This window comes from Saimiri boliviensis, chromosome 9 (assembly GCF_048565385.1).
Source record: "Saimiri boliviensis isolate mSaiBol1 chromosome 9, mSaiBol1.pri, whole genome shotgun sequence".
Taxonomy (NCBI): Eukaryota; Metazoa; Chordata; class Mammalia; order Primates; family Cebidae; genus Saimiri; species Saimiri boliviensis.
In genome coordinates this window covers 67,680,861-67,708,107 of record NC_133457.1, presented here as the reverse complement: position 1 = coordinate 67,708,107, position 27,247 = coordinate 67,680,861, and the positions used below count along the sequence as shown (strand labels likewise).

Genomic DNA, 27,247 nt, shown 5'->3' with positions numbered 1-27,247 from the left:
CCTTCTCTTGCTCACTGAGAATGAGCCTGTGAGGGAGAATTCCACATGCTATGAGTTCCCGCTGATATCCCCTGAGCTCTTGGGCCCCTCTTTGTTGATAGAATCAAGCTAGAGGGTGTGAATGGCCCTTTGTTCCTCCTGCCTCGGGAGACAAAGGGCGGCATTGTCCTGCCTCTAAGCCCTGTGGCCACCCTGCCCGCCGTCCGCTGGAGCCATGCCCCTGCCGTCAGCACTCCCCGCCCTGACCCTCAGGCAGGTCAGCTCAGGTTCCAGGCAAGGCCTCTGCATGGCCCCAGCCCCTCATCCCTGTGGCTCCAGGAAACTGGGCCTTGTCTGGGCTGCTGTCCTCCAAAAGTGGGGGGAGTCACGCTGCTGACACTTGGCAGCACAGGGTCTGTGGGCCAAAGCTGCCTCCCCGTCGGGCCGGGGTCACGGGCACTTGGGGAGAGTGGGCCGCCAGGCGCGTGCCACACTCCTGCGGGTGGAAGGCCTCGCCACAGCACAGGGAGAACGGCAGGCTTGTCTCAGGTTTCAGTCACAGTTCTGGGATCAGAAAGAGGAGCCGTTAGAGCCCCTCCAGGCCTGCGTGGCTGGGACCTCTGCACGGCACAGGGATACAGGAGCTGCTCTGCCCGGCGGCCGCCCAGGCAGCCGGTTCTCAGGAGTGTTCCCCCCACAGCGCACAAACACCGACCCCAGCCACGCACGCGTGGGCCCTGCTCTCATGGAGCTCACGGGCAGGAGTTCACAGGGCAGAGTGACCTCAGAGAATGCGTGGCGTGAACCACTCCCTTCTGGCACCTCTGGTCGGGGGAGGGCAGGGTGAAGAGTTGGACATTGAGAATCGGGGAGCAGTGGGGCTTTCCAGACGGCAGCGCACACGGCCCCTGCGATCGGTAGGTCTGGGGGAGAGCCTGGGACTGCCTTTCTAACAAGCTGCTAGGTGACACCAGAGCCACTGATTCAGAGACCACCGGAGTAGCAAGACCTTAGAGCATGTTTAGGAGTCCCAGAGGGGTCTGCAGTTCCTGAAGCCCATCTCAACCACCCCTCTCCATGTTTGTGGGAGAACTGGGGCCAGGAGAGGGGAAGCGAGCTGCCCAGGACCACAGAGAAGTCAGCCCTTGGGGTCACACGCACCAGCCCGGTTCTCAGGACACTGCCCAGCTCTACAGCTCCCCGAACCCACATCGCTAGAAAAGTGAGCTCAGAGTCTCACTAGGAAAAGTTGGGGCACAGCAGAGAGCAGCTTGGAACTCACCTGTGGGCTCTGGGGGGCAGAGTTACCTTCTGTCCCCGGCTCCAGCCAGCAGGTCAAGGCTGGTAGGCAGGCCCAGTGGTAAGAGGGAAGCAGGGGCAGGTTGGCTCAGGGCTGGAGAAAACTGAACACCTCGCAGAGCCAGGTGCCCAGGCTGTGGGAAGGTGGGCTGGGGACCAAGCCAGAAGATGCAGGCGGGCTGGGAGAGACTGGCAGGGACACGGAGACGGGGGCCCCCCAGGTCCCCAGGAGCCAGCTGCCAAAGCCTCTGACTAACTGCAGGCCTCCGCAGGGCTGGGGTGGACAGTGTAACTCTGGTTCTGGTAGGATTCAGCCTCGGAGCCAGCGTGGGAGGCCTAGGACCTTGAGCAGGACCAGCAGTGGTGGGCTAAGCAGCCAGGAGGGAGGACCCAGAGGGACTGGGCTGCGTCCTTCACTCTGGCTGTCTCTGAGAACCCCCAAGTGTCCTCCTTTCTCCCACCATCACAGGGGTAAGTGTTATTTGCAGGCCTCGGCTGACCTGTGCCCTCTGCCCTCCACCCTGGCCCCAGGTTCTTGGACTCCCCAGAACAGAAAGGCTGGCAGGCACGCGTGGCGGAGGTGAAGGCCCTCTGGCAGGCCGCTGAGGTGGAGCGTGACCGGCTCTCCGAGTTTGTCACCGTCCTGCAGAAACGGTAATGTGTGGCACGCGGGGGCCTCCCCCAGGGCCTGCATGGGGCGGGCACTGGAGCCAGGCCTCCGTGACCAGGTTCCCTCACCTGAGAGCTCAGCTCCCAGTGCTGGTTCAGGGCACTCCCAGCCACAACTCATGTGCCCACCCAAAACGCCCCCAGCCGGGGCCCTGGCACCCCACTGTCGCCTTAGGAACAGCTGCATCCTGCATGCACCCAGTGGGACTGTCGTGGGGCACGTGGGCGTTGCTGGGAGTCTTGGGCCAGAGACACTCAGGAGCAGATCAGCCCGATCAGTCCATCCCTAATTAAAACCTGTGATGAGCCTGGCGTTGTGCTTGCTGCTGCTGGCGGGTTGGTGGGAAGAAAACACAAGCTAGACTGACATTGGAATCGCACAAAGAACAGGAGAGCTGGGGAGGCCGAAGGGAAGCACAGGGCCCGGGGCGCCGGGCCAGGAGGGTGCCTTTCTCCGGAGCGTCGCTGACAGGCTTCCATTCAGATAAATCAGTGCTCCTCGCTCAAATGATCCTTTTGGCAAGAACTGCAGGTGACCAGGCCAACACATGGTTCAACCATGTGACCTCCCCACTGAGAAATCTTCAGCACACCACTGAGTTTCTGCCCTGACAGGCCACGCCATGTATCCTCGGGCTCGTTCTTTGAGGACGGACAATGGAAAGCAATTCGGACTGAATTCAGCGACAGGCAGAGAGCAGGAGAGGAGCCGGGCAGGCACAGGCGTCTCGGGCAGCAGGAAACTCCGGGCAGGTCCCTGGCCACCGAAACGACACGGCCAGATGGCTCTTAGCCCTTGTGCTCATGGGTTCTGGGAGAGAAGGCTGAACTGGCCAGTGCTGTGCCCGGGCACTCTGCCTGAAGTTCCTCTGGTGCCCACAGAATGCAGGAGGGGTAGTTTGTTGAAGTGAAAAGGGGGGCACTGATAGCAAAAGAAGGAGCTAAGGGTACAAGGAAGGACAAGGGGTGCCTGCTACCTCCACAGTGAGGAGGCAGCTTTGTTTTCACACAGTAGGTGGAGAAGATGTGAATTTCTGACATATTCAAATATATGAGAAAAGCAACATTAATTCTTTTTCTGTAATTGGAATGTAATGGATGGTACAAGTCTTTAGTCTATCAAATGGTAGAAACATACTCAATGCAGGCTTTCTCGTTTCTCTTGAGTCACATCTGAGTTTGGGGTGTGTGAGGAAGGTGACTCGGGTTAGCTATTGCCGTGTAACAAACCATCCCAAACCTAGTGGCTTCAAACACATGGCTTGTGCTTTCCATGATGCTGTGGCTCGTCTGGTCATTCTGCTCCACATAATGTCAGCTGGGGTCACGTACTGCTCTCATGCAGCTGGCGCTTCAGGGGGTTCCTCAGCCCTCCTTCATGTGGCGTCTGTCTCCATCTGGCTCCATCTCATTTCCAGGGCCTCTCCATGCAGGGCTGGGATCGGGGGTGGGGTGGGGCAAGCAAGGCACCTGGGGTGTGGAATGTCACATACATGCAGCTCTGTCTGCTGACATGCTGGCCCTTTTTGCGTCCTTGGGTCCCTCCTGCTGCTCAGTGTCATTCTGGGGGGTTGGGGGCTCTGTGAGGCTGTGCAGGGCCCATGAGCCCAGACCCGCTGCCTTGTTTCCTGGCGGTTATTGCTAATTCCCTGCGCCGTAACAAGAAAAATTCCCTTAAATCTATTTGGTTTAAAACTAAATGTTTTAAACTAAAAGTATTAGTTATAACTAATTTGGTAAATTATCAACTCTGATGATTGGCCAATGAAACCAAATCAACTTGATCATTTTAAATTAAAACTAAATGTCTTAACTATCCCAACGTACAGGGCCTGCCTTTCTCAGAGAGCCTCAATCTCTACTCCCTTCTTAATCTGCAGTCTGTCCACGTCTTGCACGGGAGGTCTTTCTCTGCTTCGCTTCTCTTCTCTCTTACTCTGCCCTGCAATTTCCAGCTGCCCCAGTTCCCCTCCCACCCAGTCCTCGAATCCCATGTGCTTGTCCCAGGAAGACAAGCCGTGGAAAGTGCCTCAGGTCGAAAGCCAGGGCCACGGGCCAGCTCAGGTCCGTCCTCTCCCCGAGGTGTGTGTTCAGTACGTGTCGTCTTGTTGTTCAGCGTCTGAAAACAAGTTCTTTCTTACGCGTTCTTCCCTTCCTAGTTATTTACAGTCGGAGTCGCTAGTCCAGTCAGCCTGCCCTCGCAAAAGGCACTGAACATGCCTCTTTTTAAAAAACACGTAGCTGGCTTTGTGCTTTAATCTGGGAATTTCTGTGTTTGAACAGTATTGTTTAACGCGTTTTCATTTTGGTATTATTTAATCACCTTAGTTCATATGTTCTATTTGCCATGATTTTCCTTTTTTGTTCCTTTTTTCTCCTTTCTTCCATTGTATTGGACTGATCAAGCTTTGTTTCTCTTACTTCTTTACAAGTTTGGAAGTCAGACATTCTATCTCTGTTCTTTTCATGGTCATCCTTAGCTTTTAACATAAAACTCCGCAATCTAGAGTTTGTGGGTTTTGCTACTATCACTTTAAGCAGAAGAATAAATGTAGAATGAACTCTGATTTCTCCATCTGTCCTTTCGTGTCACTGTTTCCTAATATTTCTCTTCCATGTTCTTTTTTTAAAACCTGAAATTAAACCCTCCAATGTAAGTATTGAATATTGAATAGTCAATATTCATTTCCTTTTGCCAACATATTTGGAAATGTCTTCACTCACTGTTGCTTCTCGTATCTCAATCTTCTTTCTCGGTTTACTTTCCTTCTTGCTGAGACGCCCTTTAGTTCAGTGAGGCCGTGTACATGGCAAACTCGCTGAGTATTTGTTTGTTTTTATTTATTTGTTTGTTTTGTGCCCTAGTCTCTCTCTGTCACTCAGGCCAAAGTGCAGTGGCGTGATCTCCGCTCACTGCACCCTCCGCCTCCCAGGTTCAAGTGATTCTCGTGCCTCAGCCCCCTGAGTAGCTGGGATTACAGGTGTGAGCTACCATGCCCAGCTAATTTTTGTGTTTTTAATAGAGATAGGGTTTGACCATATTGGCCAGGCTGGTCACGAATTCCTGACCTCAGGTGATCCGCCTTTCTCAGCCTTCCAAAGTTCTGGGATTACAGGCGTAGCCACCGCGCCGAGCCTGAGAATTTAAAATAAATTTGGGCACAGAATTCTAAGTAGATGGGTGTTTTTTCTCAGCACTTTGAGGCCGTCCCATTGTCTTTTATCATCTACTATTGCTAAAAAGAAATCTGCTATCAGTTTTATTGTCATTCCATTACAGATTTGTCCTTTCTCTCCAGATGCGTTTTCAGATACCCTCTTTGTCCTTGACGCTTTGAAATTTCACTGTGATGTGTCCAGGTGTGTGTGTATTACATACATGTATATATACACACACACACATATGTGTCTACACACACACGTGTGTATATGTAATATGCCCATATATTTACATATGTGTAAATATGGATTACAAATGTACATATATAACATAAATATATGCATTTTACATATGCATGTGAATATGTATGTATATTTTTGTGTATATGTGTGTTATGTAAAGTACACATATGTAAATATATGCGTCTTTGTCATCTGTGATTTTATCTACCCAGAAGTTAGTGTTCTTTTTCAATCCACGAACTTTATATATTCCCAAGGACTGCTCCCCATATCTATGAGGAATATGGATTTGGTGGTTGAAAAGGAGGCTTTTTTGCAAGAGTAGGTATACTTTATAGTGGAAAAACTAGTAAAATTTCCAGTAGCATAAGGCAGGGGTTCCAGTGCCAACACGATGAAATATTTATTTATTTATTTGTTGATTTTTGAGACCGAGTCTCTCTCTGTCACCAAGGCTGGAGTGCAGTGGTGTGATCTTGGCTCCCTGTACCCTCTGCCTCCCGGGTTCAAGTGATTCTCGTGCCTCGGCATTTTACCCAGACTGGAGCTCAGTGGTGTGACCGGAGCTGACTACAGCCTCCACACACGGCCTCTCCCCCATCCTCCCTATTTTAATCTAAAATTCCTCATCGATGTATGTTAGGTTCTCTTATGCTTCCCTCCACAGCTCTTTACCCTTACTATTTTGGGCTAAATTCTGGGTGATTTCTTCAAATCGGTCTTGTAGATCATTAAATATCTTCAGTTGTACTTCATGTACCATGAAACCTATTTTGATAACTGTATTTTTCGGCAAAACCTGTTCTCACCTGGGCGCAGTGGCTCATGCTTGTAATCCTGGCAGTTTGGGAGGCCGAAGTGGGCGGATCACCTGAGGTCAGGAGCTTGAGACCAGCCTGGCCAACGTGGTAAAATCCCATCTCTAATAAAAATACAAAAAAATTAGCTGGGCGTGGTGGCTCACACCTGTAGTCCCAGCTACTCGGGAGGCTAAGGCAGGAAAATTGCTTGAACCCTGGAGGCAGAGGTTGCAGTGAGCAGAGATCATGCCATTGGCCTCCAGCCTGGGCAACAAGAAAGAAACTTTGTCTTAAAAAAAGAAAACAAAACAAAACAAAAACCCTTCTTTTCTCTTTCTTATAGCTTTTTTTTTTTTTTTCCAACAAGATTTTTGCCTTTCTCTTTTTAATAATTTCGGACTTACTCCCTTTAGAGTTTTCTACCGTCTTCATGACTTAGGGTCCTACGTAATGTCTGTTGGCTCTCCCCTTATGGTAAATTATTTCCCTGTGGTTTGTATTTCTGTGATTTTATGAGCTTATCTTGAGTGGGGCTTTTTTTCTTGCAGGAGTTCTTAGGTTTTGACGGTGTTTCTGTGACGCTCTCAGGGTTTCAGTGGCCTCTGATGGGTGCTTTATGTTCGTGTATTGGCTTTGGTTTCCTTAGCACAGAGTGTGCCCCTGGGTTTCAGTTTCACATGATTGCTGCGTCTTCCCCTCTCCCCATTTCTCAAGGCCTGCAGGCTTCCTTATTTCTTTCCTCGGCTTGTAGATGGATATTATCTTCGTCCTCGATTTTTTTTTTTTTAGACAAGGTCCACGCTGTCACCCAGGCTGGAGTGCAGTGGTGCCATCATCTCACGGCAGCCTCGACTTCCTGGGCTCCAGTGAGCCTCCCACAGGCGAATGCCAACATCCCCGGCTAACTTTTGTATTTTTGGTAGAGATAAGGTTTTGCTCTGTTGCCCAGGCTGGTCCCCAACTTCTGAGCTCAAACAATCCACCTGCCTCGGCCTCCCAAAGTGCTGGGATTGCAGGTGTGAGCCACCACGCCTGGCCCGCCACAAGCAAGGCCACACTTCCGAGGCTTCCAGAAGTATACAGAGAACTCACTTGTGGCTCATTATATTATAGAAGTCCAAGCTATGTCTTCTGCCCTCATGTTGGCATTGAAACCTCTGCCTTATGCTATTGGAAGTTTTACTAGCTTTTCCATATAAAGTATACTTACTTCTTGTAAAAAAGCCTCCTTTCAACCACCAAATCCACATTCCTTATAGATAAGAACTGTTGAAACTTTGATTCTTCTTTCCACATCCAAAGCATGTGTATGCATATATATGTGTGTACATAGGGGTATATATATTATATATATTACACATATTATTTATAGACTCATACTAATGCATCTTTACATTTTTATGGGAGTGTATCTGTATTACAAATTCCTAAAAATGAAAGAGCTGACTCAAAGCATATGTACATTTAAAATGTTCACAAATAGTGCAAATTGCCCTTTTAAAATGGATCAATTTACATTATTACCAATGATGTATTGATCCTTTCCCCATACCTCCACATTTACCAGGTTGTATTAATCTTTAACATTTTTGCCAAAGTAACAAAGGAACACTCATGTCTCCTGTTGTTTTTATCTGCTTTGCTATGATCAAAAGTGAGGATAAGGCCAAGCGTGGTGGCTCAAGCCTGTAATCCCAGCACTTTGGGAGGCCAAGGCGGGTGGATCACGAGGTCAAGAGATCGAGACCATCCTGGTCAACATGGTGAAACCCCATCTCTACTAAAAATACAAAACATTAGCTGGGCGTGGTGGCACGTGCCTGTAATCCCAGCTACTCAGGAGGCTGAGGCAGGAGAATTGCCTGAACCCGGGAGGCAGAGGTTGCGGTGAGCCGAGATCGCGCCATTGCACTCTAGCCTGGGTAACAAGAGCGAAACTCTCTCTCAAAAAAAAAAAAAAAGTGAGGATAAGTGTATCTTTCATGTTGTTTTATTTTAACTGCCTATTCATGCCATTGCACATGTTTTAGAGTTGATGATATTTTTATTTGACTTATAAAAGAACATTTTATGTATTATAAATGTGGTATTATATATATCATGGGTAATATGTATGTTTGTCTTCATGAAGATTTTGTGTCATTGTGTTAAATTCATTCTTAGCATCTTAGGAGGGAAACCTCCTTATTTGAGTATTTTTACCAGCATCCCCACAGTTACAGTCCCTACCAGCATCCCCACAGTGACAGTCCCCATGAAAGCAAAATTTTTAACATCAAAACACTCATCATTTGACTATTCCACATTCTTCACTTCACACTGGCACTGGCTTACTTTGGTCAGACTCTTAAAATGCAAATCGATTATGAAGCAAGAGGCAAATCTTTCAGAATATTCAGAATTTCATGAGATTGATGCACATGAAGTTGGAGAATTATTAGAATCTCGGTCAAAGACAAGTGAGGATCTGACCAAGTGAGACCTATTAACAGCCGTAGCAAATCAGTGAGACCAGAGGTTGGTCAAAAGAAAATCATCAGAACACCAAAGGATCCGAGAGGTCCTGAAGGCTGATAGACGTCAGCAGGAGCAGCAGCCTCAGGTCCAGAGTGGCAGAGGATGGAGAAGGAGCTGGTCGGCTCGTGTTTGCAGGAAAAGCTGTGGAGCCTGCTGGCAGATTGGAAGCTGAAGATGAGGGAGAAAGAGAAGGCAAGGCTGACCCTGGGGTGTCGGGGCTGAGCAGCTGCATGAGTGAGGATAACACCGAGATACGGAAGGCACATCATGGGGGAGAAAGGGTTGTTCCTGAAATTCTGTGGGAATTCACAATGTGCTTTGCCGTTTCATATGATGTTTTGCTCTTGGTTTACTATTTCCCCCATTATAAACGGAGTTAAACAAAAGCATCTATTACTGAAATTCCTAAGGGAAAGATGAAAACCCCTCCCCCACAGTCCAGTCCAAAGCTGCTGCATATTCCTGCTTGTTTTCAGTTCAGTGGCTGAATTACACTAACCTTTTATTTGTTTGTTTTTAAATTTTTGATTTGTTATAAAATTTTAAATTAGATCATATATTATGCATACTCTTCCGCTACTTATTTTACTTAGTATGTTGCATTCTCTTGTCAGTACCTATTCCTTTTGTGGTTACAGAATATTTTATTGTACAAATCCACTGCGATTTATTTACCATCTTCTGTTGATGGGTTAGTAGTTTTTGATTTTAAAATACTTCGTTGTGTTAAGATGTTTCCTTCTATTCTCATTTTACTTTGAGCTTTTAAAACCAGGAATAGCTACTGATTTTATCAATGCTGCTGTATCTGTTGGAAGGATTACACGATTTTCTCCTTTAACCTAATTCTGATGTTGACTCTTACAGCTCTGGAACTATGTTGTGTTACTCTCTTACAATACCATTGAATTTAATTTTCTTTCTTTTTCCCTTTATTTTTACTGTGGTAGGCAGAATTCTAACATTCCCACCCCCAATATACGTGCCTGATAAATTTCCCTTTCCTTGAGCGTGGGTAGAAGCTGTGAATGTGGTAGGGTATCATTGCCACAGTTATGTTAAACTTAGACGGCAGAGGGGATTTTGCAGAGCTATTTAAGGATACACATCAGATGACTTTGAGTTTATCAAGCAGGAGACTCTGAGTGGACGTGACATGATCATATGAGTCCTTTCAGTCTGAGTCCAGCTCTCAGGGACAGAGGAAGCCAGGGAGTGGAAGCAGCAGACATTTTCTTACTGGCCTTGAGGACATTCTCCTGCGAACTGTTACAGGAAAGGGGATCTTGATCCAGACAGCAAGAGCAGGTTCTTGGATCTCGCGCAATAAAGAGAACAATAAAGGATTCAGGGCGAGTCTGCTGTCCAAAGCAAAAGCAAGCTTACTAAGGAAGTAAAGGAATGAAAGAATGGCTACTCCGTAGACAGAACAACCCCCAGGACTGCTAGTTGCCCATTTGTATGGTTATTTCTTGATGATATGCTAAACAAGGGGTGGATTATTCATGCCTCCCCTCTCTAGGGGTCAGGTAACTTCCTGACGTTGCCATGGCATCTGTAAACTGTCATGGTGCTGGTGGGCGTGTAGCAGTGAGGATGACCAGAGGTCACTCCTGTGGCCATCTTGATTTTGGCAGGTTTTGGCCAGCTTCTTTACTGCAACCTGTTTTATCTGCAGTTTATGACCTGGGTCTGTGACCGCCCATCTCATCCTGTGACTTAGGAATGCCTTAACCATCTGGGAATGCAGCCCAGTAGGTTTCAGACTCAGTTTACCCAGCTCCTCTTTAAGATGGAGTTGCTCTAGTTCAAATGCCTCTGACATTTCCTCCCCTCCCCGTTACAGGAGAACCATTAATCCTAAGTGTGTTGCAGATGGACAAACATCCATCTTCTGTAACTTCTTCAGGCTAAATAGGGGCGATGATATTCCTACCTATTACGGTCTTTTGTGTGCATGGTAGAGAAGAGCCCAGTCAGAAACCATCAGTATGGTGAGGCCATTCAGAACTCTTCAGCCCGACAAAAGGTGGTATCTGGAAGATTAGAAAGTGTTCAATTTAAGAAAATGTTCAGTAAGCTTATTCTGCATTCCCACACAAGGACAACAGCAGTATATTCCACAACAGTAAACAAAATAAGTAAAATTATCCCAAGTGAACTAAATTAGAAGGCTTTCCATGGACTGGCCAACTGTTGGAACTAAGATGATATGGGGTTCCAATACATGCCCAGAAGTAGCATACTGATCCAGATTTTTATATTGCCCATCCCTCATGTATCTTCTGAACAGCAGTGAGAGACCACCAGTTGGTTTAGGAATAAACAGGATTAGCCCAAATTGCAGAAACAAACTTAAAAGCAACTGATGAGACCACAATTCAATAACAAGTGTACCACAGTTCTTGAAATATAATATTTCTCTCTCCAGTTTCCCATTTTTACTAAAAGCAAATTATGGTAAGACTGATTTGCTTATTATACTTGGCCTGATTATTTGGGGTGTGTGTGTGTGTGTGTGTGTGTGTGTGTGTGTGTGTGTGTGTTTTAAGACAGAGTCTTGCTCTTTGCCAAGGCTGGAGTGCAGTGGCACGATCTTGGCTCATTGCCCTCTCTGCCTCCTGGGTTCAAGCAATTCTCCTGCCTCAGCCTCCTGAGTAACTGAGATTACAGGTACCTGCCACCATGCCTGGCTAATTTTTTTGTATTTTTAGTAGAGGTGGGTTTTCACCATGTTGCCCAGGGTAGTCTTGAACTCCTGACCTTAAGTGACTTGCCTGCCTTGGCTTCTCAAAGTGCTGGGATTACAGGCGTGAGCCCCATGCCTGGCCATGACCTGATTATTTGTATAAAGTGCAGCAAGAATAATTATTTTTCACATAGACTTTTAAAATTGGCTTTGATGGAACTCTGTTCCGTAGAAGGAATCTTAGATAAGACTTTTTTAGAGCTGAGCCATGACATGGGTTTGTACTCTCAAATGCTTGTGAGTTGGGTAAATTTCTCTCCTCCTGAGGTCCCAAGATAATTTCAGGCTCCTGGACCTGTGAGAAAGTGACATTCCTTACTTACCACAGGTCAGAAACCCTGTACAGGGACTGTTGTAGGCAAGGTTTGAGGCCAGTTGTCCAAGGGGCTTTTTATTGGCTCTCAAGTCAAATTTGATTTGTTAAAGGAAAGCACATTATTCCAGGCAAAGTCTTGGTAAAACAACCAATTTCTCCAATTCTGTCCTGTTCCAAAAGAAAAAAGATTCTTATTGCACTTTTGCAAATAACTATATTGCTGTAAGTTAAGAACACTCACTAATAGTTTCCAAATTATGGAGAAATCAAGTAGAAAGAAACAAATATGTTCCAAATTTTGTTCACAGGAGTATACCTTACTCAAATATTAAAAGCTATAAATAACTGCAAAGTTTCCTTGACTCTGAAAAACAAAGGATCAGCAATGTTTTAAGCAAAATTAAAAAGATTACTTTAGACTTCTTCGGTTTAGTTCATGTGGTTAACTTCTGTTTGACACTCATGAACATTTCAGCTCTCCATGAGTCCTGAATTTTTTTTCCTCTATTCTAATGTTACAATTTCCAAAGTGATCAGAAATTTGCATTTAAGAATATCTGTCAAAGTCATGCAGTTGATTATAAACCACCTTCTAAAGAGGATTAAAACATGACAATTGTAGATGATAAAAGGTCTTAGGACAGCCACTATGGAAGCCACAATTGACTAGGAAATTTTGGCTACCTCTGTGACACACAATGATTTTTATGTAACAAGTATTAATAACATACAGTAAGTCATATTAGAATTATAGGAGTTTTAAAAATAATTTTGGAACATATACCAGTAACATATTTATACAAATGTAGTCCAAAGAAAGCCAAACACTATTTCACATTTGACAATGCTTTCTGTAGTTTTATACCAAATAAGCCAAATGTTACTGTTGCATTAGTGCATTATTAATGTCAAATCCAATTCTTAATAAAATTTAAAATAAATTTAATCTTAATTAAATTTAAATTTACAGATAAATTTAATCTTAATAAGTTTGACCATAAGGTAAGATTCTTATAAACTTTTTATAACCCTTTACAAATTTTTGTTAAAGAGATCATAAGCAGATTTTTGCTCTAAGAAAAACCTATTGTGCTTTTATTCTAGTGTTTAATTTATGGAAAAACTGAATAATAATACCTCTTCAACTTTAGTCCATATGTTCACACACAGAATTTCTTTTACAAGCAATTTTTCACAAACCTTCCACAACTTGCTTAAACTTTTAGCTTTATTCTAACTTAAAACAATCCTTTAACCTTTAATCTAGGCAAAAAAAAAATCCACATTCTCGTGACTTCTTGTAATTTTTCACTAAAAACACATTTAACTTTCTTTACACACCTTGCATGTAAAACTGTTTTTTCAGTAGTTGAAAACCTTGGTAAGTTTGGGATTTTAATTATGTACTAGGTATGGTGCCTAGGACAGCAGACAGTGCAGATAAGGTCTCTTTCCAGCATCTAACTTCGTGTGTCCCAGGCTTTGCCTAGCTGTAAAGCAGTTGAGTCATACACTTTTTTTTTTTTATTGCATTTTAGGTTTGGGGGTACATGTGAAGAACATGCAAGATTGTTGCATAGGTACACACGTGGCAGTGTGGTTTGCTGCCTTCCTTCCCCTCACCTGTATCTGTCATTTCTCCCCATGCTACCTCTTCCCACCTCCCCACCTCCCAGACCCTCCCCGAGTCATACACTTAAGAGTAATAATGGCATTTTATGAGGCATTTAGGAGGCCTAACAACCTTCAAACTGTACAGCATTTCTTGCATAAATTCCCTTTTTTTAAGCAATCAGTCATTTTACTTTAGGACAAGAATTTACCATACAACACCCTTCCTGATAGGAAATCTCTTTTCTTTATAACCTTCTTTGCATAGCAAAGGGGCATGGCTAATTCCACATGTCCTATTCCAGGCCTTATCTAGAATCTAATGCTCCAAAGTGGGTAAATTGAACAACTTTCATTTTCAAAAGTTAAAGAAGCAGTTTATGATCTTAAAGCATTTAGTAAACTTAATATCCGACCTGCATAGTTTAGACCAAATGTTTACACTTTTGAAGATATTTTTATTTTAACAGTAATCTTTAAAACGCTCTTTATTGCCCAAAGATTGCTTAAGTCATATGAAGTAAAAGACATTATACTTTTTACTTTTCTGATAAGATATTTAAGCTTATTATTTTCAAACCAATTAGTTAAAGCTCTTTCATATATAAACATCACACACATAATACATATAAATACATAGAAGATAAAGGACTCATTCACTAAGCTGGGAATTGAACCCTGAACCCAGGCCGCCATTGTGAAGAGAGAAAGCGTGGCCACATGGTTATAAGGGCAAGCTCCCAAGGATACACTAGACAAGAAGGAAACCTCATCCAGTTTTTTCAGGGACCTACAGCAAAGTTTATAACTGGCCAGCCTGCTGGGCTGAAAAACAGGCTTATGGGTGTCCTGAGCCTGTGTTCCCCCACAAGGTGCCCTTCTTCATGACAGAATAGTACAGAAAAACATACAAAGCACGCCAAATTTACTACAGCTTAAGACTAGCCTCATAAATCCTTTTTCCAATTAATTAAAACTTTATAGGAGATAAACAGTGATTTTTACTATTCATTCAACCAGTCTGCACAGAGAGAGAAAGAGGAAAGCTTTGCCTGAGGCAGCGTAGGGAAGGTGGGGCACTCAGAGAGGCCAGAGAAAGACCCCACATTGCAGTGACACGGAAAAGTCCTGGTGGTTGCTTGTCAGTAGTGAAGGGATCTTTTCCAGCAGTCCCATCAGCTCTCGACCTTCCCTTTTTAGGGAAGAAAAAGCTCCCCATGTCCCACAGTCCTATACATGCCTAATGCTGTCACCCACAGCCATCAGCAAAGAGTGCAAGACATAATCCAAAGAGAACAGCAGTTAATATCCCATAGTGCCAAACCCATTTTTAGCTGAAAGGGACTTTACTGAGAGGGGCCGCTAACCTCCTAAATCTTAGAAGGGACTCGAACCCTCCTAAGTTGGGCCTCTAACCCAAGGTCATTGAAGCGTCTTTGTTTTTTATTAAGAGGGGCCTCTAACCCACTCTGTCTTAGGAGAGACTCTACCGGCTGTAAGTTGAGTCTCTAACCCAATCCCATCCTTTACCCGGGTTTACGCACCCCACTTACCCAGAGTCGTCCAATCAGTGCTGAAGTCTGCTTCCTTTGGGTTGGGGGGTTCTCCACAGTATCTTTCCTTCTGTGGCTCACCAGAAAGATGTTACTGGACCCACCACTTACCCAAAGTTAGACTTTGGGTCAGGGGTTTCTTCACTACAGTCACTTCTGTGGTCACCAGAAAGATGCTACAGGAAATGGTCCCAATCCAGACCCTCAGAGAGGGTTCTTGGATGTCATGCAAGAAAGGATTCAGGGCGGGTCCACAGTGCAAAGCAAAAGCAAGCTTACTAAGAAAGTAAAGGGATGAAAGAATGGCTACTCCAGCCCACCACTCCCCTCCTCCCCGCATCCACCGCCTCCCCTGAAAAAAAAAAAAAAAAAAAAAAGAGAGAATGGCTACTCCGTAGACAGAGCAGCCCCCAGGGCGGCTGGTTGCCCATTTTTATGGATATTTCTTGATGATATGCTAAACAATGGGTGGATTATTCATGCCCCCCCTCCCAGGGTTAGGTAAGTTCCTGACGTTGCCATGGCATCAGTAAACTGTCATGGTGCTGGTGGGCGTGTAGCAGTGAGGATGACCAGAGTTCACACTCATGGCCGTCTTGGTTTTGGTGGGTTTTGGCCAGCCTCTTTACTGCAACCTGTTTTATCAGCAAGGTCTTCTAGCTCATCCTCTGACTTAGACTGCCTTAACCATCTGGGAATTCAGCCCAGTAGGTTTCGGCCTCAGTTTGTTTATCCAGCTCCTCTTTAAGATGGAGTTGCTCTAGTTCAGATGCCTCTGACAAAACCACTGTGCTTTGGAGGGAACAGCGTGGTGATGGATGGTTGTGGTATTGTGTCCAAGCAACACAAAATGGACGAAGACACTCCCTTAGACACAGCTGGGCAACATGCCTGAACTCCGGAATAAGGAGAAAAATCTCGGAGCTCACAACCACCTGGCAAAAAAATGGAGACCACAGTCGGCTCCCCTCTCTAGGCCATCTGGGGTGACTTCCTGACATTTCCGTGGCATCTGTATAGGGGACTGACTTCAGCTGACAACCTGAGTGAGCTTAGAAAAGGATCCCATGCCTCAGAGGAGAGCATCTCCTTCTGTCACCTTGACTTAGCCATGTAAGACCCTGAGCAGAGAAATAGCTAAGCTAACCTTGGACTTCTAACCTACAGAAACTGTGAAATAATAAATCTGTGTGATATATGTATGTTTTAATTGTGGTAAATATATACACGAAACATTTGTCATTTTAACCATTAAAAGTGTACAATTCATGGCATTAATTACATTAGCAATACTATGTAACCATTATCACTGTTTCCAAACTTTTTCATAACCACAAAGAAAAACTCTGTTACCATTATGCAATAACCCCTCATACCCCACCCCACAAACCCAGCGTCTAGTCTAGTAACCTCTTTTTCTTTCTTTCTTTTTCTTTCTTTCTTTCTTTCTTTTTTTTTTCTATTTTGAGATGGAGTCTTGCTCCGTTGCCCAGGCTAGAGTGCAATGGCAGGATCTCAGCTCACTGCATTCTGCCTACCGGATTCAAGCAATTCTCCTGTCTCAGCCTCCCAACTAGCTGGGAATATAGGCACCTGCCACCACACCCAGCTAATGTTTATTTCTAGTAGAGACAGGGTTTCACCATGTTGGCCAGGCTGGTCTTGGACTCCTGACCTCAGGTGATCTACCCACCTTGGCCTCCCAAAGTGCTGCAATTACAGGCGTGAGCCACGGCGCCTAACCAGTAACCTCCCTTCTGTGAATTTGCCTGTTGTAGGTATTTTACGTAAGTGGAGTCATACAGTATTTACCCTTTTGAATCTGGCTTGTTGTGCTTGGCGCAACGTTTCCAAGGTTCATCCACATGGTGGAATGTCAGAACTTGGCTGCTTTTTAGGGCTGGATAATATTTTGTTGGACGCATAGACCACCTTCTGCCTCTCCGTTCATCTGTCGATGGACGCCTGGGTGGTTTCCACCTTCTTGGATGGTGTGTATAATGCAATGAGAATATTGTTACACAAGCATCTGCTTGAGTCCCTGTTTTCGATTCTAGAAGTGGAATTGTTTGATCCTATGGTAATTTTTCAGTCAGCTTTTTGAGGAGCCACCAAACTGTTGTGAAGGAGTTCTGGTTTCTCTCCGTCCTCACCAACACCTACTGTTTTCCTTTTTCAATTATAGCCGTCCTGCGAGGTTTCAAATGATACCTCTCTGTGGTTTGGACTGGCATTTCCCTAATGACTGATGATGTCAAACGCCTGTCTATGTTGTTGTTGGCCATTTGCGTGTCCTTTTTGGGGAAATACAAGTCTTTTGCCTACTTTTTAATTGGGTTGTTTGTCCTGTTGTTGAGTTGTAGGAGCTCTTTATGTTTTTTTGGAAATTTTGGATTGTTTTAAGCCACTGTTTGTGGTAACTTGTTATGTGGCAGCATTAATACACTAACCCTATTATTAACTGTGAAATCAAGTTGTTTGTAAACTTACGGGAAGCTATCTGTTTTTTCTCTATTGTGGTATTGCCAGAACAGCAAGAACGATTGGTTCCTTGGAGGTTAGATAGAACTTTCTTGAGAACCTGGCTTACCTGATGTGTTTTTTTTTTGGGTTTTTTTTTTTTGGAGGTAGATTTTTGACAACCTTTTTTCAAATTCAGATTTTCTGTGTCTTCTCAAAATTATGCTAGTGCATCTGTTGGTTACTTACAGAATTAGACGTAATAACGCTTATACAGTGCCTTTACATAGTGGCTGGCACATGGAAAGCACTCAGAAGAAGTGTTAGCTGTGCTGTTGTTATGAGATTTCTGTCCTTGTCCTGGAGTTCAGTTACCCAGCTGTGTCTAAGATGTGTCTTAGTCCAGTTTGTGTTGCTGTAACAGAATACCACAGACTGAGTAATGAGTAAAGACAAAAAAACGTATTTCTCACAGCTCCAGAGGCTGGGAAGCCCAGTGTCAAGCTGCCAGCATCTGACAAGGGCCTTCCTGCAGCACCCCATGGTAAAAGGCAGAAGGGAAATGCTGGGAGTGAGGACAAAGTTGTGCTTTGTCAGAAACCCACCCAGATGGTAACAAGCCCCCCTACTGCTGCCCGGTGGGACTGTCTGTGATGATGGAGTTGTTCAGAATCTGCACTGATCAATACAGTTGCCATTAGCCACATGTGGCTTTTAAGAACTTGAGTGACTAGTGTGACTGAGGAACCAAATTTTTAATTTTCCTGAACTTTGTTTTTTTGTTGCTGTTGAGACAGAGCCTCACTCTGCTACCCAGGGTGGAGTGCAGTGGTACAGTTTCGGCTCACTTACTGCAACCTCCACCTCCCAGGCTCAAGTGATCCTCCTACCTCAGCCTTCCAAATAACTGGGACTACAAGCACGTGCCACCATGCCAGCATAAGTTTTGTATTTTTTTTTTTTTTTTTTTTTTTGGTAGAGATGGAGTTTTGCCATGTTTTCTAGACTGGTCTTGAACTCCTGGGCTCAAGTGATCTGCGCACCTCTGCCTCCCAAAGCACAGGCATAAACTATTCATGCATGATCTGAACTTTAATTTTTTTTTGTTTTTGTTTTTTTTTGAGATAGAATTTTGCTCTTGTGGCCCAGGCTGGAGTGCAGTGGTGCGATCTCAACTCACTGCAACCTCCGCCTCCCAGGTTCAAGCAATTCTCCTGCCTTAGCCTCCTGAGTAGCTGGGACTACAAGCATGTGCCATCATGCCTGGCTAATTCTTTCGTATTTTTAATAGAGATGGGGTTTCACCATGTTGGCCAGGCTGGTCTTGAGCTCTGTGTTGAGGTCACTACTTGTGAAGTCTCCTCACACGGGGCACCACTGTTGGGGTCACCACCTGCAGGGGTCTGTCCTGCAGACCCTGACTCAACTACAGTTGAGTAAAGTACACTAACACACAGATACAATGCCTTGCCAGCTCCACTGAGTGTCTGGGCCACTCACAGACTCCGTGGAGAGTGCTGTAAACAGTTGTGACTGCTGGTCCCAAGCAGCCCCTACTCCAGGCTTTTATTTAATATATCAAAGGACAAGGGTCTTTGGATAAACACCACTAGAGGGTAATTAACTTCTGTGGACCCCCTGAGTAGAAGGCAGTTAAGCACCTGCAGTAAATCAAAGGTCAGTCTTAGGATCATATGAGTAAACAAGCTAGCTAGGTAAACTCCTCTATGCTCCTTTGTATTTGTGCCTTAATCTCTCCGGCTCCTGCAGGGAGACGCTGGCTGCCTTCAGCCAGATTTATTACTGGAGCTTATGCAACCCCCCAGGCCTTCTAAGAGGCTCTGTGGCTATTATAACTAAAATTTTTCCCAGCAGCCTGAGTGAATCCTCACACCCCTGACCTCAGGTGATCCTCCCACCTTGGCCTCCCAAGGTGCTGGGATTACAGGCATGAGCCACTGAGCCCGGCTCCTGAGCTGTAATTTTAGTAGCTATTTGTGGATGCGCAGCTGGCAGGCACTGTGTGGAGCTCTGTCATATTCTGGAACATTCTATAGTATGAATATGTTTCTGCTTGTTTGTCCCCTGTTGATGGGCCTTTAGGTTGTTTTGAGCTTTTGCTTTTGCAAATAAAATTTCAAGGAATATGCTTAAATACGTGTTAGCAGCTGTGTGCTGTGATACTACACAGCTTTTTATTAGTGGTTGTATATTGTTCAAAACTGTTGCCATTCTGGTTTTTTGACCCTTCACCAAGGTGGAAAGATCACTTCCTCCAAGGCTGTCAGTTTCAAGGCTGCCACTGTGGTTTGCAGGTGTGCAGGTGACCCTGGGCTTGGGTTAGAGCTCAGGCAGTTCTGGCCTCCTCGCAGAACCTTTAGCATCACAGAGGTCTGCAGTGGCACGCCTGGCCACGGGAAGGACCTGAGCCCAGGCCCCAGTGGGATTAAACAATCCACAGTCCTGCACGTGCAGTGGCCACAGAGCAAGGTCTTCAAGGCCTGCGCATGTGTGACGGGTGTGTAGAAAACAGCACACTAAGCTTGAGGTAACCCAACTGCAAGGAAGGCAAACAATCAAATGAGAAAGGAAATGTGACCGTCGGTACACGCTGCATCGTGGCTGTAACTGTCCCGGTGTGCCTCGGTGGCTGTAACCGTCCCGGTGTGCCGCGGTGGCTGTAACCGTCCCGGTGTGCCGCGGTGGCTGTAACCGTCCTAGTGTACTGCGGTGGCAGGCAGGCATTAGGCATCTGTGCCCTTCATTCCCTGCTCTTATGGCTGTGGGTGCTTGACGTTACGTGGCAAAAGAGAGTTTGCAGATATAATTATTGTTATGGACCCTAAAATGGGAAGATGATCCTGGATTATCTGGTGGGCTCAATCTAATCTTTTGAGTCCTTAAAAGCAGAGAAGTATCTCCATCTGGGTTATTCTGAGAGATGCTGTGGAGGAAGTCAGAGGGACACAGAGACTCAAAGCGTGATAAGCATATCCAGCTGGCTTTAAAGATGGCGGGGCAAGGTGGCTCCTAGAAGCTGAAACTGACCAACAGCTCGCAGGAAACAGGGACCTCGGTCCTCCAGCCACCAGGAATTGGAACCTCTCAACACTCAGAACAGGCCTGCAAGTGGATTTTCCCCCGGAACCTCCAGAGAAGAGCCCAGGTCAGCCCACCCCTTGATTTCAGCCTGTGAACCCTGCTGAGCCTGCCACTCTTCTGGCTTACGGAACTGTGAGATTATAGATTTGTGTTGTTTTAAGCTGCTAAATTTGTGGTAATTTTTTATAGCTGTGGTAGAAAACTGATACACCACCTAATATCAGTTTATCCAAAAATGTGTAGAGGTGATTCTGTTTGGTGGGGCTGAGCACTAAAATAAAACAGAATTCTCACGTTGCATGACAGGAAATCAAAGGATTATATTTAAACCTTTTAAACATAGCAACATAGGCGTCTATAGAAATACGGCAGTAAATATTAAAAGAAACAGCGAGAAGTTTTATAAGTGATTGCTTTTAGAGAGCAGGAATTGAGAACGACGGGGCTGGGAAGGGACTGGCAGTTTTCAGTTTTAACCTTGGAGATAACCATATGATGTTTCAGTGCACATTCCTGTGTTGCTGCAATGAAAATGAAGGGGCCCCATCACCCAGCGTCAGATGCGCCCATCTCAGGGCCTGAGCAGGTGCGGCGGGGGCTGCCCCTGCATGCCAGGGCGTGCGGCACCCTCCTCTCTACTCCGCAGGGTGGAGGAGAGCAGCGGCAAGCTCCTGGAGTCGGAGAGGAAGCTGCAGGAGGAGCGGCACCGCACTGTGTTGCTGGAGCAGCAACTGGAGAAGACGCGCCTGGAGCCGGGGAGGGCGTCAGCCTCGCAGAGAGCGGTCCCCAGGACCAAAACAGGTAGGGGCCAGGGCAGGATGCCCCGTGCAGGGGTGGGGCAGAGTTGCTGCTAACAGAGGCGCCAGGCTGCTGCACCGTCAGCCCGTCAGCAAGCGTGTGGGAGGCAGAGCCTCCGTCAGGGTGGAGCTCTGCCTGTCCCCGCTGTGGGGTGTCCTCTTCCCTGGGCCTGCCAGTCAGAAGCAGGAGCCCCAGAGCTCCACTGGCTCACGTGGACTTGGCCCAGCCACCTGGAAGCCCTCAGCATGAGGTGGCAGTGCTAGTGTCCCTGGCTACCTCCACCCCAGCCCTCAACGCTCTGTCCTGAGCTGACTTCATTCAAAGTGGCCGTGGGCAAAGCTGGTCTGCTGGGGAGGCCCACGCAGCGCCGGCTGAAGCAGGAGAGGAGTCCCTGTCTGCCTCCTGCAGCGGCCGCGCTGATAGAAGCAGGAAGTAGCCTCCCCAGAGGTCTGGGGACCCAAGCTCCCTGCTTTGTGGCCCCACTGTCCTCAGCATGCAGCTTCTGTCTCCTAGCCTACAGTGACTGCGGGAGCTTTCCCGGCAGCAGCAGGAAGGGGAGGAAGGAGACAAGCTGTCCTTACCGTTCAAGGTCGCACGTGTCACTTCCGCTCTCATCCCACTGGCCAGATCCTAGACAGCTGGGCATAGCCAGGGGCAGAGGGGTGCTAGGAAATGCTGTCCCTACCTGGAAGGTCTGTCGCTCTCACACAGAGGAAGGTGCGGTGTCCACACCAGCAGGACCCGCATCTTGTGGGGCTGGGGCAGGCTGGGGTGTGGGATGGCTGACTCCAGGGAGGGAGGGCCTCTGTATGGGGGGCTGGGCCTGCCTCCTTGGACCTCCCCATCCCACCCGTCCCAGCCCCTCCAGGCTCTGGAATGGAGGTCCTGCTGCCCCCACTGCACCACTCTCAACACTTCAGCAGCCCCCCAACCCCTCCCCAGCCAAGGATAAGCAGATCCTTGGTCTCAGTGCTCAGCCCGGATGAGGTCAATGTTTCCGAAGGGTGTGCCAGAAGTAGGGCACAAGGGGGTTGGGGCCACCTGCTTTCTCTTCTCCACCAGCAGGGCCAGGAGCTTCTGAGAATCCAGGCTAGAAGGGTCCCTGGGGCTTAACCTTGCTGACCTTCCTGGGCTCTTAGGAGTATGTCCCCTAGGAGTGTGGCTTCTCCGGGCTGGGGCCCACCTCCTGCAGGCAGAAGGACTTCCAGCCAGGCAGAGCTAAGCTACAGTCGGGAAGTTGCTTTGTTCCCTGCTGGACAGTGAGGGCAGCTGCCCGAGGGAAGCCGTGCCGCTGACCTCCGCTGCCTGCTGGCCTGTAACGTGGGCAAAGTAGTGCCCCTCTGGGGAGCAGAACACCAGCTCCCTGACTGCCCGGGCCCATCCGTCAAATTCGGAGACTGGATTTGCGATTCCGTCCCCATGCAGTCCCGCTCCCATAGGGGAGCCGGACATCTGAGCAGAGATGGAGGAACGGGGAGCAGTGTGGCCTGCAGACCCCGAGGGAAGAGCAGGTGTCGGTGCTTGGAAGCTCAGCTGGGGGCTTGGAGGAGCGGCGAGGCGGCAGGGAGGCCACAGGGACCCAGCCGCACAGGCCTTGAGAGCCAGTGGAATTCCCCCAGGCTGCCAGGGCTCCAGAGGCAGAAACGGTTATCCCTCTTTTTCAGGTGAGAAACCAGCTCAGAGAGGCTGATAGTTTGCCTGAGGCCTCTCAGCAGAGGGCAAAAGCCAGGTCTGCTGATGCCAGATGATTCACCACGGATCACACCAGCTGAGGCCTTTTCAGCGCTGAGCTTTTCTGAGGCTGTGATTTTGCCCAAGTTCACCACCAGCTGGGCTTTGCCTTTCTTTTTTTTTGAGAGAGAGAGTCTGGCTCTGTTGCCCAGGCTGGAGTGCAGTGGTGCGAGCTCGGCTCACTGCAACCTTCACCTCCCAGGTTCAAGCAGTTCCCCTGCCTCAGCCTCCCAAGTAGCAGGGATCACAGGTGCACACCACCGTGCCTGGCTAACTTTTGTGTGTGTGTATTTTTAGTAGAGATGGGGTTTCGCCATGTTGGCCAGACTTCTCTTGAACTCCTGAGCTCAGGCAATCCTCCTGCCTCAGCCTCCCAAAGTGCTGGGATTTCAAGTGTGAGCCGCCATGCCCGGCTGCTTTGCCTCCTTTTTGTGAGCATTCTGTATCCCTCAACCCCAGGACCCTGGTTCACTGGCTTCCTGGTATGAAGCTACTGGCCTGGATGGGGACCACTGGCATGAGGGCGTAGCTCAGACCCAGCTGGCGTCTCATTTTGAAAACGAATTACCAGGCTGGGCATGGTGGTTTACGCCTGTGATCCCAGCACTTTGGGAGGCCAGGGTGGGTGAATCACTTGAGGCCAGGAGTTTGAGACCAGCCTGGCCAACATGGTGAAACCCTGTCTCTGCAAAAAATACACACATTAGCTGGGCATGGTGGCAGGTACCTGTTGTCCTAGCTACTCAGGAGGCCGAGGCACAAGAATCACATTAACCCAGGAGGCGCAGATTGTCATGAAAGACTCTGTCTCAAAAAAAAAAAAAAAAAAAAAAAAAGAAAATCAATTACCAGAAACTTGTAAAGTATAAAGATGGAGACAGGGAAGTGAGGAACCAACCACCTTCCTTGGTACAAAGTGGGCAGAGTCAGGGTTGTAGCCGAGGCCAGAGCCAGGCAGAGGCGTGCGGAGGAGGCGCCAGGCAGGCTCGAGGGAAGCAGAGCTCAGGACTGCCCTGCGTCCGAAGGCAGTGGCGATGGGGGAGGAGAGGCAGGGTGCCCGCACAGGGCTGTGACCTCCTCAGAATGGCTGCTGCTGCCCCACAGGTCTGCTCACCTCCAACGCCAGGCACAACCCAGCCGGAAGCGAGAAGAAGGACACGTCCTCTGCCCAGCTCTCCAACACGCCCACAGACTCCCAAATGGAAGAGCTGACAACCAGGTGCCCCCTGCCCACCTTCCTGAAAGGGTGGGGTTGTCTGGGTGGAGGCGCCTCCAGGGGCATTGGGGCTGTGTCCCTCCCATTGCACTGCTGATGCATTTGCCCGGAAGGCTGGTCCTGCTTGGTCCTGGATTCCAGGCCCATACTTCAGGGACAGGTCCAGAGGACAGAGGGTCCGGCCCAAACGCTGATGACCCATAGTCCACGAGAAAGTTTATCAAGCATGAATCACTAAACTCAGTTTCTCACCACGTTAAACCTGTTAAGATCCCACACAGCCATGGGAAAGGACAGACAGGATCCTCTACCAATCAGAACTCAGTTTCCAAGCTGTCTTGAGGCGGCTTAGCGTTGCGGGGAGCCAGGCCCTTAGAGAGGAATCCACGGTATCCCCGAGTCTGTGAGAGGAGGGGATGGGTCAGAGGGACCCTGAGCCTGAAGAACAGCCACATTCCGACCCATGCATCTGTGTGCAGCTCTGGCCACACTGAGCACTGTTTCTTGTGGTCCAGGCTGGCCGTCCAGGAGGAGGAGAATGAAATGCTAAAGGCTGCCCTGGCCAGTGCCCTTCAGGGAAAGGAGGAGGACTTCCGGATGTACCACGAGATCCTGGGCCAGGTGAAAAGTGTCTTCCTGCAGGCCCTGCGGCAGCAGAAGACGGACAAGCAGTAGGTGACAGCCCAGTGTCGGCCTGGCCAGGGGGGCAGCCTCGGGTCCCCCATAGCCACACACCCCAGCTCCATCTGCTCCGGGAAGCCAGCCCAGGGCAGCCAGCTCAGCTGCCTCCACCAGAAGAGGCTCCTTCAGGATGACGAAAACCGACACCTCAGGCCAGGAGGGCAGAAGAGAAGCCCTGGAGGGACACTGAGAGACCCTGGGCCAGCCGGGCTACAGCAGCGGAGAGGCACGGTGGCCCGCTGGCAGAGGCGAGAGCTCCGGGACAGCAAGGCGGCTGTGGACGGACGGACGCGTCCCTTGGGCAGGTGCTCACCACCCTCGTCCTAGGCACCCGCCATGGATACCCCGTGGCCCCACACAGGAGAGCCCTTGGTTACTCTGGCTGGGCACGTCCCTCGCCACTCAGCCCACCCTGTCCCTCACCCCGTCTCGGCTCCATCTGTGCTGTCCACGCCCTGCACAGACTTGGGGCACGGTGCCCTCAGCTGGATTGTCAGCCGCCCTCAGGTTCTGCCCCAGACGCAGACCCTCGGACTTGTAATAATAAGTATTTTCATAGTCACCGCAGCTCCCAGTGAGTAGCATCTGCTGCGGAAGCCTGGCCCCACCTAGTCCTCTAGAAACCTAGGGGATTGTCACCCTGTTTGACAGATGAAGAAACTGAGGGTCGCAGAAGCTGAACTAATATTTAACTGCAGTCCACCTGACCCAAAACCAGGGTCTTGTCGTTGAGAGGTTAGCCAGGGTCGGCGTGCCCACCCGCCACTGGGCAGCCCCACCCCAGGCAGCTGCCCCGAGCACCTCCTCCTGCTCACCAAGACTGCAGCTGGTGGGTGCTGGTGGCAGAGGGCCGGGCGGGGCTCGGCTGGAGCTTCAGGCAGCGGGGTTTTGAGGCAGTGGCTCCAGCTGAAGGTACAGTGCACCTTCCTCGCCACGGTGGTCTGGGAGGGCTGCTGCAGGGGACCCCGAGGGTCTGCAGGCCTCTGTGTGACTGTCACAGTGTTGCCCTTTCTCAGCTGTAACTACGCCATGACAGCTACAGGAATGAGTGTCTCCACAGAGGGTCCCCCATAGCAACACACCCTAACCTCAGATACCCCGGCCACACACGTGCACCCAAAGGCCCACACAATGCTGCAGAGGCACACAAATACGATTCAGGAGCGTGCAGCTGTGCACACACACAGGCCTCTGCATGTGCACACCACGGAGAGCCTGGTGCAGAAGAGCACACACGTGGCTGTGGACACATTCCCACAGGTGAAGGCACAGCCACGTGTGTGTTTCTTGTGCAGGGACGAACAAACACCGGTGCCCCTACTGTGAAAACACCCCCTTCCCCAGGAAAAGCCACGGGGCTCCTGGAACCTGTCTTCTCAGCCCCTTCCTTGGGGGTGGGCTCCGGAGGGACTTGGTGCCAGCCGCCACTCCTCAGGAAGCCTCTGACCCTGCGTGGAGCTCCTGCAGCCAGGTAGAGCAACGGCAACTGAGATGAGCTGGTGATTCTCGAGGGGCCCTAGGCGTCTCTGGGAAGGAAGAGTTTTTCTCTGGTTCCTTGTGAAGGAAAATGGCCAGGCAGAGAGTCAGGAGAGAGAGGGTCTGTGCTGGGAGGGGACAGTGTGTGACAGTGAGGGGTGGGCCTCAGGGATGCTGGGTCTGAACACCTTCTCCTGCAGCACTGGGGAGCCCCGGAGGGTGGTGAGTGTGTGGGGTGCAGGCTCCGGCCTCAGGGCAGCTCAGGGAGTGAGAGGCAGGCGCAGGACCAGCCGTTTTTCCTCAGGGTCACCTCAGGGAAGTGCAGAGGTGGCGTGCCCTACACGCCAGCCTTTCCAGGGTGGTTCTGCTGCCCTTCCTGGGCTAGATCTGAGAGAGGAAGGGGGGTCAGTCATGGAGTCTGAACAGGTGGGGGTGCCTGGGGCATGCTTTTGTCCCCACCTACCAGCTGTGTGGCCTTGGGCAAGTAGTGTAACCTCTCTGATCCACCACATTCTCATCTATAAAATGGGGACAATAAAATCCTCCCTGGGGGGGCTGTTATTAACATACGTGTCAGTGGCCCAAAGTCGTTTCTGTAATTATTAGTTCTCTGTTTATTTCTGTACAAGGGACATGAAGCTATAGATTGATTTCAACAAAAGTTATATAAGAAAGGAGAGAAAAACTGCAGATGGGCAGGCACGGGAAATCTTGTTCGTACGAGCTTGGGCAAACCGATTTCAGCCAGCTCTGCGCATAAAGACGAGTGTTCTGTTTCCAGACTGTACGGGCGACCTGGAGAGACTGCTGTGTGCCGCGTGTGGGGGTCCCTGTCACGCCTGCCGGCGCCTGCCACCAGGCACCTCCCCACCCCAGCTTGCTTAGATC

The 27,247-nt window shown here is 48.7% G+C and overlaps 1 protein-coding gene across 1 annotated transcript in view; it reads left to right on the top strand.

Moving 5' to 3' along the window:
* CCDC13 (coiled-coil domain containing 13) overlaps positions 1 to 26,928 on the top strand; it is a 63,381-nt gene extending 36,453 nt beyond the window's left edge. The window contains exons 13-16 of the mRNA XM_003930861.4: positions 1,810 to 1,932; positions 21,104 to 21,258; positions 24,091 to 24,205; positions 24,718 to 26,928. Of these exons, the coding sequence (XP_003930910.3) occupies positions 1,810 to 1,932; positions 21,104 to 21,258; positions 24,091 to 24,205; positions 24,718 to 24,877 (553 nt within the window). The 3' untranslated portion in view covers positions 24,878 to 26,928. The remainder of the gene's footprint in view (positions 1 to 1,809; positions 1,933 to 21,103; positions 21,259 to 24,090; positions 24,206 to 24,717) is intronic.
* Positions 26,929 to 27,247: the final 319 nt, after the last annotated feature.